At 47.3% G+C, this 15415-nt stretch overlaps 1 protein-coding gene across 5 annotated transcripts in view; it reads right to left on the reverse strand.

Annotated features, from left to right (window-relative positions):
• The window catches only part of LOC126544581 (E3 ubiquitin-protein ligase MIB2-like), an 83727-nt gene that overhangs the window by 45593 nt on the left and 22719 nt on the right, over positions 1–15415 (reverse strand). For all 5 annotated transcript variants that reach the window (XM_055061646.2, XM_050191998.3, XM_050192008.3 and 2 more), the window contains 3 exons: positions 10813–10917; positions 4776–4908; positions 493–602 (listed from right to left, as the gene is read on the reverse strand). In XM_055061646.2, coding sequence (XP_054917621.2) covers positions 493–602; positions 4776–4908; positions 10813–10917 — 348 coding nt within the window. The remainder of the gene's footprint in view (positions 1–492; positions 603–4775; positions 4909–10812; positions 10918–15415) is intronic.

A 15415-nucleotide genomic window follows, 5' to 3' on the forward strand; every position in this document is an offset into this window, starting at 1 on the left:
AATACCACCGCGTATTTACCGTGTCACCTGTCCGTCAACAGGAACTATAGAATGCGACCGGTGTTACATAATACGACTCAAAAAGAGCTGATGAAGCTGCAGATTGCTGCGCTGTCATTGTATGCCTCGTTAGATAAGTCCGGCAAACGGATGAGTGCCTTACAAATGTGTGTAACGCAGATGCATGTCGCGTTCTCGTGTTGAGCTGTAGGAAATCCATTTCCTCATGGTCACTTTATTTTATTTTGACCTTCAGACGCTATCCTTTTACCGTACACCTTTTCCTCTTTAGAGCAGAAAGGCGTCATGCTCATTTTAGCGGCAGCTGCCAGCTAGCTCCTTTCTTGTATTTCTTGGTCGTTTTGATGTATACAAACATAGTAATAATACGAGTAATAAGTCACACTTGAAGAGTAATATCCATGGAATTTGAGCGACAAGAACAAACGCTGCATTACAGAGACAGCCGCAAAGTGAAATGAAAAACCTTACTGTGCTGCTGCCAGTGCTCTCTAATCCCAACGAGGTCCTCAGCCTGCGGAGGAGCTGTTCAGCGAGCTCATCAGAAACATTCCTGCCGCTTCCAATTCTCAGCACTGAACCTATTGAAAGACACGGAATAACTTATCAGCGGCAACTTGGTGGCTCCTCAAGGTTACAATGACATTATATATATATATATATATATATATATATATATATATATATATATATATATATATATATATATATATATATATATATATATATATATATATATATATAGAGAGAGAGAGAGAGAGAGAGAGAGAGAGCTGTGGATAATCTTTAAAAAAGTTCCTTTCAGTGACAACGTCTGGGGTCAATATATAGTTAGTGTTTACAATGACACACTGATAACAGTGAGAAAACGAAGTACCGTATTTACTCGCGTAATCCTCGCACTTTTTTCCCTGAAAATCAACGCGAAGTTTGGGGGTGCGATAATTATGCGGGGAAAATTTTCAAGCAAATGTTTCGGAGTGTTAAATGCAAAGATGAATGGGTACAAGATCAGGATTGTCAGGTCCGCAATTGTAAATATAACGAAAACATTACTTTCAAGCGTAACTTACTTTCGTTATGAAAGTACAAGGTGAACGTAAGCTCAAGCTGCTAAAGCACTTTATTTGCCGCGCGCAACCTCCCCGTCACTACTCGCGTTGCGTACGTCCTGCAGGCAATTGTACTTTTCATCAGAGTTCGTGTCGACACTAGAATCGATGGTTTCTTCATCTTCCGATGCTTTCTGCGTCTTACCAGTCGTCTTGAGTTCGTCGTGCTGCCGTCTCCAATACTGGACGCCGAACTCGTTGACGCCGAAGTGTCTGCTGGCGGCGCGGTTGCCATGTTCCAACGCATACTCAATAGCTTTTAGCTTAAAAGCAGCTTTGTAGCTTGCGTAGCGTCCCATGGCGAAGTGGCACAAAGAGCACGGTGCAACACGCGAACAAGGCAAACGAGGCCTACGAGACACCGGAGAGCTGGAGACACCTTCGCAAAATAGCGTAGCGGTGGTGAGTGGATGAGCGGTAGCGGCGGTGGCAGCGGATGATAGCACAGTACCGCCGCCTAGTAGCACGCGCGCCCAACCATGGCGATCGCTACGACAAGCAGACGGCTCGCGGCAGTAATTTTGGGGGTGCGATGATTATGCGGGGAAAAAAAATTTCCAATTTTTGATAGCCAATGTGGGGGGTGCGAGCATTACGCGAGTGCGAGCATTATGCGAGTAAATACGGTATATGAATGGGAAAAAGCTCCATCTACCCGACAGTAGCACGGAGCTTCGTAGCTTCCTGCTACGAAGGTTCGTCGGGTGGATGACATTTCTTTTTTGCCATTCATATACTTTCCTACACCTTGCGAACATCCGCATAACTGATTTGCGATTACGAGGTATCTAAAATGGTTCTTCTGTGGCCTACAGTCGAAACGTTTCAATATTATAGCCCATCGGAAATGTTAGCTGCAAAAGGAAAGAACACGCATTCTGCCTAGTGGACATTGCATATTCGTGGTAGGTGTCAGAAATATTGGGCAAAGCTTCGCCCTCCACTGGGCTCATGAGCGCAAATCTCAGCCATCGCCGCAGATCCGCTTTTCACCTATGGAGAGAAGCAACGGCTATATGCCTTGGATACCTACTGTGGTACGTACGGGCATTCTATCGCTTTTATTTTTATTTTCTTTCATCTTTAAGACGCAAATATAGTGATGTGCTAAAGAGACATTAATTAACATGTATAACATTGCCTACATCTCTAGGACATATCAGTCAGGAATATAAATTAGTCGTCAGCGGGCAGAAAACAAAACTCCCGGCCGGATTATCTGAGAACAAAGCAGAAGCACGAGACCAACGTCTTTCTAAAGACGGCTCAGCTACTCGCCTTGCTGGAGGTACCTGCCATATTCGCGATCCCATGGTGCACACATCTACGCGCTAGTTAAAAATTGCCTCCACAGGGGAAGAAAGGGAAAAAAACAAGTAAAAATACGAAGGTGTACAGCTGAGTCGGCTCTAGAAGGCGCAACAAGTCCTTAGTAAAGACAGCGGGACAACTGAACTCGATCGTGATACTCGTGGGCTGCCACTGAAACGCGTTCAATGCCCGTTGTAAGGAAAGAGTTAGAACTTGCCTAACAGTGATAATTGCTTGCGGTTATACATTGTGGAGTGCACTTCGTCTCACGATAATCCATGGTCTCTGCTTCACATGATCTTTGATGTGCTTCCGGAGCACTCTGAAACAACCACTCGATGATGCCGGTGTGTAGCAGTCTGAGCTCATCTGATAACTCTGAGGCGCTAGGACGTACAGCTATTGCAAACTATTTGTATTCCAATTCTGCAATCAGCCCTTCGCGATTTGTCGAAAACTTTTCGGGCTAACCCCATTTCGCCTGTCTGTCACGCGACGTCATGAATACCGTGTAAACTCCCCATTTGAGATTAAAATTAAATTATAAGATTTTACGTGCCAAAACCACTTTCTGATTATGAGGCACACCGTAGTGGAGGACTCCGGAAATTTCGACCACCTGTGGTTCTTTTACGTCCACCTAAATCTAAGTACAGGGGTTTCTTCGCATGTCGCCCGCATCGAAATGCGGCCGCCGTGGCCAGGATTCGATCCCGCGACCTCGTGCTCAGCAGCCTAACACCACAGCCACTGAGCAAACCACGGCGGGTTCCCAATTTTATATGACGTGTACACACTGGTAATGCACGATTAGACCAGACAAAAGAAAAATAATTATTTCTCATTCGACGCCTTTTGCGGCAAAGTCATCAACCGTCGGTAAAATGTTTTCGGGCTGCGCCGACTTCACTTGTCTGTCGCGCGACGTCACAAAACCTGAAGAACTCGATCACTGAACCAAAGTGATGTGTATGCGTTAAGGATGCATTAATATAACAAACAAAACTTTTTTTTTTCTGAAGAGCCGGATACTGCACCGTTCGGAAAGGAATAGAAAATGGCTGCCCATCGATCACTCTGGCACTGGCTACTCAGAGCTGCCGGGGAGCATGACTTTATTTGCACATAATAAAAACCTTGGGTGAAGTGTAACGTTATCGAGTCCTTTTGGCATGCATGCAAGATCGTTCTGCTAACTCTTCTTCAATGATTATATGCTTTAGCGGCATCATAACCTTCCGCTGCACGCCGTTGCAATTTCGGACCACGCACAGCAAGCTAAGCAAGGGGAAGCGCACCAATCGCAGGCGCCGACACCACCCTCCACAGTCGGTTATCTACTGCCAATGCGCTGGCACGGCCACACCGTAACCCTCTCCACGTCTGCGTGCTCCCCGCCTCTTATTAGCCAAGTGGATCAAAACCAGTCGCTTTGAAAGCAAACAAAAGTGACTTCTTTTACACAAAGAGAGCATTTGATGGGTCTGTTCAAAAAACGCTGGGGGTTACTGCCCAATATTGCGTCGATGGTTACGTACATTTATTCGTAACCAGGAGAGTGAAATCAAAATAGATTGAAATATCTTTAGGTTGTAGGGCTCCTGAACGCATAAAAAGTTTCCTTAATGAAAAATTCTTATTTCATCCATATCTGCAAGCACAAAAAGACATTGAATTTGATGATTTAATGCTTATCTTTGAGCACAAAAAAAAAAGTCGCGGATGCAAGAAAAGCTTTCGACGGGAAAGAGCACGGAGGGTCTTCCCAAGCATATATCTTAACAATATTGATTAGACAGCAGTGCAAAATACCCTTACATCACGTAGTGTTGCTATGCGCATGTCTCCGCATACTGTCCTATATAAGACTACTTTCAGAGTCTCTTACTGCTGATACGAACTGCTCATGAATGATGTGACCGAACCGATACCGCCAGAATTCGTTAATAAGTGAGTGGGCCTTGCAAACTCGGCGGCTACAATTCGGAAACAGCAATATGTGCAATAAAATAATTAGTGTCGACGTTAATTACATATTTCTTTCACTTAGTGAATTAAGCATTTCGATTCCTTGTGCAAGTAATCTCTACCTTTTAGAGTAATCGTTCTCAAAGACTTGAATTGTCCTACCTGTCACGGGCAATGTATAAAACATTCCGTGTAATTTAAAGACGCTGTCTCGTTATCTCAATGGTCAACTATGTGTACTGTGTACGAAACGACGCTCATAACCGAGAAATAGTGCCACTTCTTGCTTTCTTTGTTTGTTTGCTAAAACAAAACTGATGAGTTGGATACTTTGTTCTAGGACGAAATGATTATCGACTCAACTGATTTCTTCGCTCGTATTCCGTCTCACTAGAGTCAGACAGAGGGGGTTGAAAGTCCAGATAGAGCCACCGACTAGCACCCGCACGTCGCGGCTCTGGAATACATGAATCACGGCACCAGTTTGTCCAAGGCTCTGAAAAAGATTTTAAAAAAAAGAACGTGTTCAGCGCACTTAGCACAGTACGTAACCATAAGCGCGGACGCTGCAAGGTAGTTGTCACAGCGTCAGCAGTTCTCAGGAAACATTTCTACAAAGTGAAATAATTGAACAGCAGATGACATTAGTTTCATGGTTTACGCATGGCATTAGGGTTGGTTGCATGCATGTAAGCTGGTGCTTCGTAAGAGGCGTGAAATACCACATGTAACAGCATAATCATGGCATGCTTTAATTCGACGTCGCTCAGATGGTTCAACGCTTCAAGGTCAAAATGAGCATGATAAGTGCGGCCGTTGGGAACCGCTGCCGTCACATATTCAACACTTATGACTTCGCTTTCATTGGGCTGCGCAGCTGGAATCAGGAGAAACGCGGTGTACGGCTCTTCGCGGTACTAAAGGTCCCGAAATTTGTAGGATCAGAATATTACGCTCGTTGTTTCGTTAGTCACGTTCCGCTCGCGACGAAGTTCTAGCTCCGCTTTGTTAATAATGTTTCCAATAATTTGGCCTCCTTGTTTCATCCAGACTTTCAGTTTTCTTCAATTTTCATGAGATCACCTGAAGAATTACTGTGTGCAAATCATCGGGTTTAGCGTGAGAAAATACAGCAGTAATAAGTTGTGTAGGATTACTATTGTTATCATAGCTAAATATTTCTTCTTCATTCTTTCCTGTAAGCGTTTGCACCGTTTGGTGCACATCCGTCAAGGAGATCGCAGATAGCACGTGAGCCGACACCAAAGCCTCCTGAAATGGAGATCAGATGCACCGATGGATAATCATACATCAAATTCTTCAATTTTGCGCACAAACACAACAATCTGATTATGAGGCAATTCGTAGTTGGTGAATATGAATTAATTTTGACCACTGGAGGTTCTAAATATACGAGCATTTTGGCACTTCACCACCGTTGAGATGCGGCGTTGTGGCCCCGATTGAACCACCACAGCGCAATTCCATAGACACTGAGCTACCGCGGAGAGTAATAGGCACTGATGCAGTACACCACTCAGCGAACACGATATGCATTAAGAGTTACTGTCCAGGAGTGCACAATAAATAAAAAAAAAACATTTTCACCCACTGACAGCACCAGCAAGGCTTACCGCTGCGATCAACTGATCGGAAGGTGTAACTATATCCAAGTTTGACTATATATACGTGGACGGCGACATATATACGGCTACGCCCTAATTACTGGCCCTCTTATATGCTTTAACACGCCGTGCAGGTGCCTGTAATGACATCGCATAGGCACCGCTGTCAGTCTGCCTGTCAGGAGCGGCGCCCGTGAAATCGCATCAGTTTCAGAATGTGAACCCTACAATGTTGTTTCGCAGTTTTTTATTAATCAGAAGGTTTAAGATAAAAGACATGGGCTGCGAATTAAATGTTTCGCGAAGGGCAATCCTAAAAACATTCCGAAGCATAATTCACTGTAGAGTCAAGAGGCCCCTGGTCCATCGAAAAAGCACAATCCGCTGATAGCATATGCTGCTGTGAACATGACAGCCAAATTTTGCATTCGTGCGCGGCGCGCAGAGCTCGCAAGCGGAGCGCGAAGTCACCTTTCTCTCAAAAGGTTGTTTTCAACAGAAGCATGCACCTCACTCTTTCCTGGACGCTTTACTTCGTAGTATTGGGGGCGGGCTCCACCACTGGAAAAGCTGGCGCCACCGTCGGCGTGACGTGGTATGAGGGATCACGTGGACACAGGGGCCGCGTCGGGCTGCTTCGGAAGCGAGCTGAAAACGAAAGCTTAAAGTCCCACCTGCGCTGCAGTTCCGATTAAGTGCGAATATTTTTGCCGCTTCGGGTGTGTGCTTGACAACACTTGAAAGCCCTATAATAGGTAGTGGCTGCCTTTGAAGGTGTCCAACATGGCAGACTCCTGCTTTGTGCCGCAGTGCCGGACGTACGCAACGGAGTCCGGTGTCAGTCTTCACACGTACCCGCAGGACAAGAAGCTGCGTGAAGCTTCGATCACGAAATTTAAAACCGGAAAGCAGCCATCGGCTACAGCTCGGACGTACAGCAAGCACTTCTACTAGGAAGATTTCTTATACGGCGTCGGGGCTGCGATGTTCAGTGAGTAGCAGAAAGCGCGCACTTTGGCACTCGCTCGCGCGCTCTGCCTGGATAATGTCATGAAGCTCTGGTCTAAGAACTTGTTCATGCTAGATATTGGCAAGCTCACTGGAATGGAAAAGGAACGGTAAGAAGCACATTAAAAAAAAGGCGTGACATATGCCCATGTTTGTGTAGCACCAACAATGAAATTTACTCGAATAAGAAAAAGAAGCCGCGAGTAATTGTTCGCCGAGAAGATCGATAAACATACAGTGCGACGCAACTTGAGAAATAACAAACGTCCAAGACTTTAGAAGATATAAAAGAAGATTGAATCGTCGCAACGGGACATCACAAGTCGCCGTCGTAGGCGTCGAAGTCCCTAGCTATAACGAAATTATTTTTGAACAGCTCCGACAGTTTCCAGGCAACAATGGTTGCTTGTGTACTGTGAAATGCTCATATGCTGCGGCCTAAAGCTCACGGCACGGTGCGGAAGTGAAACATTGTGCGCGAACACGCCTGCAGACGAGCAATCGGTCAGCGCGAACCCGTGCGATCGCTGCATTGAGGCTTCATTCTGTTATGCTCTATCTGGTTACTGAAACAGCCCACTATAGGAACATATTTTACATAGTCTGCTCTCAGCGATTGCTACCTTTCACGTAAGAAACCGGTTCGGGGACTATCGCGGCGACTGCACGCAGAGGGAGTTCAATTAATTCGGTAACCCTTCTGTGTTTTCTGTTTGCCCAAGGTTATTATTTTGACAATAAAAAACTTCCTTAGTTTTAAGAGTACTTGCAGAAAGGGCCAGGAAGGCTCCTGAGTGACGCTCTTATTGAGCGTCGACAGCCAAACCTACGAGGAGCGCGCAGCGTTATCCCTCATACTACGTAAGTGAGGCGCTTCCAACAGATGGCGACACCGTAAGTCCTCGCCGCCAATAGCATATTCCCATACGCGGCTGCTATTGGCAAATAGCCGACATCAATCAACAAGCGTGTTTGGGTCAGTGCACTTCTTCCTACTGTTACTGTGTACATTTATTGACGCAGTTTAATAAACAAGCTTAAGTAAGCGAAGATATACTTTTGAATTTTGATAGTAATTACGTATTTCCGGGAGAAGCCGACGATCGTCTGCTCACGTTCGGCCGCGGCCGCCCGCGTAGAAATTTAACTCTGGCCACCCTGCTTATCGGTGTCGTAGCCGTCGGGTCTCGCTAATTGCGACTAGTTATGATCACTCAACTAGCCTCGAACAACTCGAAACATAAGGTCAGACCGCACGCACGGTTGCCAGCGCGCGTTCACTCCTGGCCGCTCCTGCTTAGACACCTTCGCAGACTTTGCTTCATAATGAGGGTTTCAAAAAGCGCAAGCTAGATACGGCTACTATCAGTCGGTCAAACTGGTGCAGGACAGAATCGGTCCGCACCACGTAGCGCAGCCAGACAGGAGCACATCGGCGCGAACGCGCACTCAAGTCCTATCGTGCACGAAGCAAATGCGGTAGTCGCATGCAGCGGCGGTCTGCCACGTAGCACTGATAATGCGGCCGCCACAGGGTGCCGCGACTAGTGTACTGGCTGAGCGCACCGAGACTCATTGAGGACAACCACCTTTGGCTACGTTTGGCTTACGTTTGGCGCGTCGTATGCGCGAAAATCGAAAGTGGTGGAGTCTACGTGAACATCCGAAACCAAACTTGAACTGCGTGCCACAGTGACGTTCAGTAGGCGGTACGTTGTGGCCACACACCCCTCCGAGTAGCCTTCGCAGGGCGAATCATTGAAGGAGGAGCGGAAGCACCGCGAATTTGCCAACAGCTCCACTTCTGCTGAACGCATTAAAAATTTCTGAAAGAGATTAGTCTAGATTAACTTCAAAAGCATCTCTCGAGTTCGATAAGAAGTGGTTCAGGGCCTTTTAAATACTGGTTTTGGCAACTTCTGTGGTTGAATAACATAGCATGTATCTTACATATACGAAATAGATGAACATATAACATGCATACGCACAAACATACACAGAACATCAGGGCAACGACGAAAATTCCTCTGGGGTGTCCATGTAATTGCTAACGCAGTACATTAAATTATTAATAAACTCGAACATTTACGTGCATACGGTGTGCATATGCATTGGATACAGACAGACAGAACTTTATTGAGGTCCTGGGAAGCACCGCCCTTAGAACAAAACAGCACCGCTTGCCGCTCCCACGCGGGGACAGGGAGGCCTAGCCTCACCGCCGCATCGTGGGCTCCCGCGGACAGCCCGGAGTTGTGGGAAAAGCTTGGAATTCAGAAAAAAAAGAAGAAAGAAAAAATTAATATCTGTTGTTGTACGTGCCAAAACCACAATCTGATCACGAGGCACGCCGTAGTGGGCGACAGCTGAAATTCGGACCATCCGGGGTTCTTTAACGCGCACCTAAATCTAAGTAGGAACTCGCCAAACTTAAGACTTACACGACTGCATCAATTAAACCATCACTGCAACTCCGACCTCCATTCGGACTTACTCGACGTGAAGCTACGCTTCTTTGCCGCCTTTGGTTAGGAGTTGCCTTCACAAAGGCATACTCTATATACATTAATTGTAGTGACCGACGTTAAAGCATGCGAGGTCTGTGGCACCGAAGAAAATATCGACCATCTGCTATGCCACTGTCCACGATATGCCCCAGAAAGACAACAACTTGCAAACGCTCTCCAAAAACTGGACAATCGGCCGCTTTCCGTGCAGGTACTGCTGGAACACCGCCCCCATCGCTCGTCGGCCCATAAAGCGGTGAAGGCACCATTGCGCTTCTTGAGTGCGACGGGCTTGTGTGAACGTCTGTGACTATTAGTGCAATTACTATTAGACCACACGCATCAGCGAACTCACCGATAATTTCCTTCTTTCTTTCCCTCCTCTCTCGCCCTGTCATCTTTATTTTCCCCTTTCCCATTCCCCCGGTGTAGGGTAGCCAACCGGACGTTATCTAAGCACAAACTAGAAGACAGTCGTATCTGAAGGCATATTTGCTTGGTGGTGAATACACATATATTGCGAGAATTGAATGTCTTACGAAAAGCCTAGTGAAAATATAAAATATAGCTTGCCCTTAGGACGCATTTGTCTTCAATACTGTAGCATCTATGTGTGCCTTAAGTAAAGAGAATAAGAATAATAAACTTCTGTTAATAATGATGTTATGGCTACAATTTTCCGCGCACAGTGTTTCCGTCAAATATCCTAAAAGATTATTTAGGCATGTGTTTATTTATTGTTTGGAATGTTGAGCTACATTCATGACTGGCTGTCAAAAATTTGATTGTCAAATAAACAAATGAGGTAAAAGAAAAAGGCGTAGTATAACAGACGTAACCATACGCATAATGACGACCATTTCGCGTCGACTCGATCGAATTGCCGACCAATGTAGTGTACGCGACAAAACCGTGGGCGAAATATCAACATGAATGTACATCGAACGGACTACGAGCAGTTATAAAAAGTGAAATGTATAAGAGAAAGCAGCTCTGCAAGCCTATTTGCCAAGCTTCCGGGCGGCCCAATTCTAATGTGTGAATGTTTTGCCTTGAGGGTAAGGTTATGTTTTATGGTTCAAGGAAAAAGAGCAAAAATAGAACGCGAAAGTAGGCGCTGCGTCTAGGTTCTCGAAACGAAGATCGATTATTCGAAGTATACTTACCGTCACGCAAATTGTTTATCGTAACCGCAAGGGTGTACGCTTAACCCGCGACATACAATATGACCATCTCGTAGCGGTTAAGGCCGATACTCACCCTTCTCATAGAGTCAACAAATCCGCCGTGGCCGAGCTGAAGTATCTTCATCTTCTGAAGGTCGTCGGTCACTCTTACACAGTCTCCAGAAGAGAAGCATCGTGTCTGAAAGTGTTTGAAGCTTTCACAAAATACTTCACGAAACGACAGTCACCTTTTTAAACACCGATAACGTTCACATGTTTTCCAAAAGGACTTGTTTTTGGGAAAACTGGAGTTTAGGTTTACTATACATGTGTTTTGTGACAAGAATAAGATGCGTAGTAAATATCTACAGGTATTTTCGATTGAGTTCACGGCGGTGGCAAAACCGTAGTCATGTCCTGGAACCCCATGACGCAGTTTTGTATGTCGAAAATAATCGTAAAAAAAAACCTCCTTGTCTTTGTAGTTCGCTGCCTTACTGCGCAAGTACAGGCTAGCAGTATATAGGTTCACAAAAGATAATATTAACATCCATCCGTATGTAGCCGGAAGGTACAAAGAAAACCCACACGGGTTTCTCAGAAACAGGTCACATGGTAAAGTGACCACCCCGGAAAGACGGTTGTCCCGGGTTCGAATCACGGACCAGGAAAAATTTTCCTTCAACTACGAAGGTTAGTATTTGAGGAACTAGTGTCGGTTTCTTTTGTATCTTCGTATTACATACGGGTAGATGTCAATATTTCTTTCCACGAGCCTTCTTCAACCTTGCGGGAATGTAGAATTGATTTGCCACAAACAGGATATAGGTGTACAAATATTCGAAATTGGAATCTAATAGTATTTGCTCCTTATATTCGATTCAAGATTTCCTTATTCGTATTTGACTGTTTTGCAATACTTTTTTGGAATTTAAATATTTCCTGAATTAAGGCGAAACTGAAGTCAATAATTTCACTCCGTTCGCATTCCTTTAAGATTACGAGCGGTGTTATAGTACCACATTTTGCTCTTCCAGCGACCACTGCGCTTTACCGAATGTGTTGGCTTGCTATTCCCGAGTTTTATTACTGTCATTGTCACGGTGCACCAGATACAATTACTTTTCATTGCTTTCTTATCTACAAGCTTTTCAGTTTAACTGGCATCCAGTTTATAGCTGCTGTACGTGTACGAAATAAGGTGTATAAACATTTTTTTACTGTGTTCCCGTAAGGTTCCTTTATATTTCACTTTGTTTACAAATTGGAAATATTCGGTATTCTATTCATTATTTGAAAATCAATTTTCTCGAATATATGTATTCGGCTAATAAGTTTCCCTATCTGAATATCTCTAGCTAAAAGACGTGGATGAAAAATGGAACTGTAAAATCTTGCGAATACAGTCACATGCCCTTATAACGAAGTTATCGGGGCCTTCGAAATATTGCGTTGTACCGGTCGCTTCGTATTAAAGGTCGCCCAGCGCATCGCTCGCTATAGAGCGGGCTAAGCACGTTCGACAATAACTTCATTTGACATGAATTCAGGCGGCACTTAGTGAATTAACTCGCCAATGTCCTTCTGCACACTTAGTTTGAAAGAATGTGCGACTGCAGCCGACGATATGACAACGACGTTCCGGTCATTCTCACAAGCGGAATCCGCAAGTCACGAAAAGTATTGCTTCATCAAAATTAGTGGTTATTGTGCAGGATCAACACCATAGCTGCCTTCGTCGGACTTCTTCGTATCGTACATCATGGCCGCAATGATGTCGTCAGTCGTGCATTCCGAGTAGATTATAACGTTGGTGGAAAGGAGGAAAGGGGAGACGGGTGAGGGTGCAGGTTTGCCCTAGCAGCCATCGTCATCTTCCTCGGCCGCCTCTTCTTATATGTAGCGCGCTCCGGCGTATGCCTCGTGCTGGGAGTTGCCAGGTCACAAGAAGAAGAAAAAAGAGCTTCTTCAGCTCCTGTCATCGGTCCGAACAGTTGTCGGGCGTTTCGCTAGCGCACTCAGAAAGTTGCGAGCTCGAATTAATTGTGTCCGGGTCACCACGTTATAGGGGCTGAGGTTAGGTCCACTACAACTATGTGCGAGTCAGCGAGCGAAAGGCCTGAGAACCGTTCGGACCGATGGCAGGAACCGAAGAAGCTCTTTTCTTCTTCTTCGGAAATGAGGATGAGGAGGATGACGATGGCTGTTAGATCTACCATATAGCTGCTGCAGAGTGCGGACCCTCCCTCGCGCAGACGCTTCCTATGTGCGCCACCTATAGGGAGCCTTCGTGTGTATGAAGGCTCTATAGCACCACCCGTCTCGTGGCGGCCACACAGGAAAGTGGCGGTGCCGCTACGTGCGTTCGTTGAAACATATCAACCCTCGGGTAGTTTTTAATTGCTGCGTGCGGTCATCTCTTGAAAGGTGAACACGGTCGTTCACTGAAGAAAAGGAACTGGCCGCCTCACTCGAACGTGACAGTTACTGTGGTCTGCGCCCTGCCTTGCTTTTGTAGATATATACTCTAAATAGTGTTCATTACTATTACTGCTTTATTCGCGTAACAATATTGTTCCACAAAAAATCTATATGTGCAGATATTTACAAGATAAGGTGTGTACCACATGCCTAACAGCAGCCAAGATGGCGAGGAGCAACCTCTCCCACGTCTACGGCGGTGCCGGCTTTCAGTCGTCTGCGTCGCGGCAATGTTCATTCGTGATTGTGTTATATATTTTTTACGCTTCTGTATGTCGAGTTTTTTTTTTTTCGGCGAATTCTCTACAGCTATCCTGTTCACGGCATTCCCAGCTGCTTGCGAAAGTTCTACGGACTCTCTCGATACCAGATTTCGGCAGGTGAGCCCGTTTTCCGGCCACTTTTCGAAGATTTTCCGCGTCGCCACGTCGGCACGACAGCCAGGCTGGTAGACAAGGCACGGTAGGCCTAAGCGCCAGCGGAGCCCCGATCCGCTGCGCCGGCTTCCGAGATGGAAGTCGTGCAAGTCGAAGGGGAGGAAGTATCGCCGACGGAGCTCGGAAAACAGCAGGGATGGTGCGAGATTAAGCGTAACACCAAGAAGGCGGCGGGAGACGAAGATCCCGCGACGAACCAGCAAGCCGCGACAGCGTCTTCCAAGAAGGCGGCGTCTATAAAGCAAGCGACGCACTACGTGCGGAAGATCACCATGGCGAGCCGAATGCCCAACCTACCCACGGACGACTACAAGATCATCGTGCGGCCCCGGGACGGCATCAACGTGTCGAAATACCAGAAGGACCGCGTCCATTGCTGCATACGCAACGCAGCAGGCGTGGGACGCGAGGCAGCTGAGGAGGACAGCGTTTGTCTCAACGAGCGTCAAAACGTGATAGTGGTGAGCACTCCGTCAGAAGTTCGCGCTAGACGATACGGCAGCATTTGCAAGCTGCGCATTGGCGACCGCGAGTTCGAAGCAAGCGCCTACAGAGCGGCTCCGGAGAACACATCCAAAGGTATCATCAGGGGCATATCGCTAGACGAAAAGCCGGCGGACGTCGTGAGAAGTCTCGTGAACCAGCGAAACCCGAACGTCCTGCATGCCAAGCGCATGGGGAACACGAGCAACGTGGTCATCCTCTTTGACGGCTACTACGTGCCCCGTTACGTGAACTACGGCGGGATGTTGCTGAGGTGCTCTCTCTACAAGAAACAAATCGACATGTGCTACGAGTGCGGTCGTCTGGGACACAGGACCGACGTCTGCCCCAACCCGAACGACAAAAAGTGCCGCGGGTGCGGATGCAGCAACCCGCCCGACGACCATCGGTGCGAACCGGTGTGCCAACTGTGTGGGAAGGGTCACCTTACCGGGGACCGCAAGTGCAAAGCCAAGTACAAGACGCCGTACCTAGTCAAGCGACGACAATGGGAACGCAGAATGCGCGAGGAGGCTGCAGGCGCTTACGGCAGCAGCAGCACCTACGACTACGGAGAGGAGAGCTACCGACGACGCCCCACACCGAGACGAGCTAGCGCCGACAGCCGCTCGACCTCGAGGGAGAGCCGTGCGCGTAGCCGCACTCGCTCCCGCACTCGTTCTCGAGCCCGCTCTCGCACCGGCTCCCGCCCGCGCTCGGTGAGGCCTCGCAGCAGGTCGACGGCCCGTGCCAGTCAGGCAGCTGCAGCGGAAGGAGGACGAGGATCCAAACCCCCACAGGTGAGCTGGGCGGCGGTCGCCTCCGGAGGCGCACCTCGTGCGCCGCTATCGCGAACCGAGACTGCCATTAATAGAAACCCCGGAGCAACTAGAAGCAGCAGTAGCACTCAGAGTAGCAACAACGGAACAGAGAGCTTGTTACAGAAGCGACTGGATCAGTTAGAATCCGTCATCAAAACACTACAGCAGGAAAATGCTAGGCTAAAGACCGAAATTACCACGTTAAAGGGGGCCCCAGCAACCCCCTCTCCTCCTCCTCTGACCAAACCCGTCGCCGCAGATGCGGCTGGTCGAACGGTCGAGAGCGCGGAGGAAGTCATGGAGGCGCAGGACGCACAGCCCGCTCCTACTAAACGCAAGGCGCTAGACCCGCAACAGACCGAGATCAAATTGCAAACGCGCGAGCAGAAACTCCGCGAGCGAGTCGACAGCCTCGAAGACAAGGTAGACGCGATGATGACGCAACAAGCGCATCAAACAACGCAACTGAACCGCG

Source organism: Dermacentor andersoni, chromosome 3 (genome assembly GCF_023375885.2).
Source record: "Dermacentor andersoni chromosome 3, qqDerAnde1_hic_scaffold, whole genome shotgun sequence".
NCBI lineage: Eukaryota > Metazoa > Arthropoda > Arachnida > Ixodida > Ixodidae > Dermacentor > Dermacentor andersoni.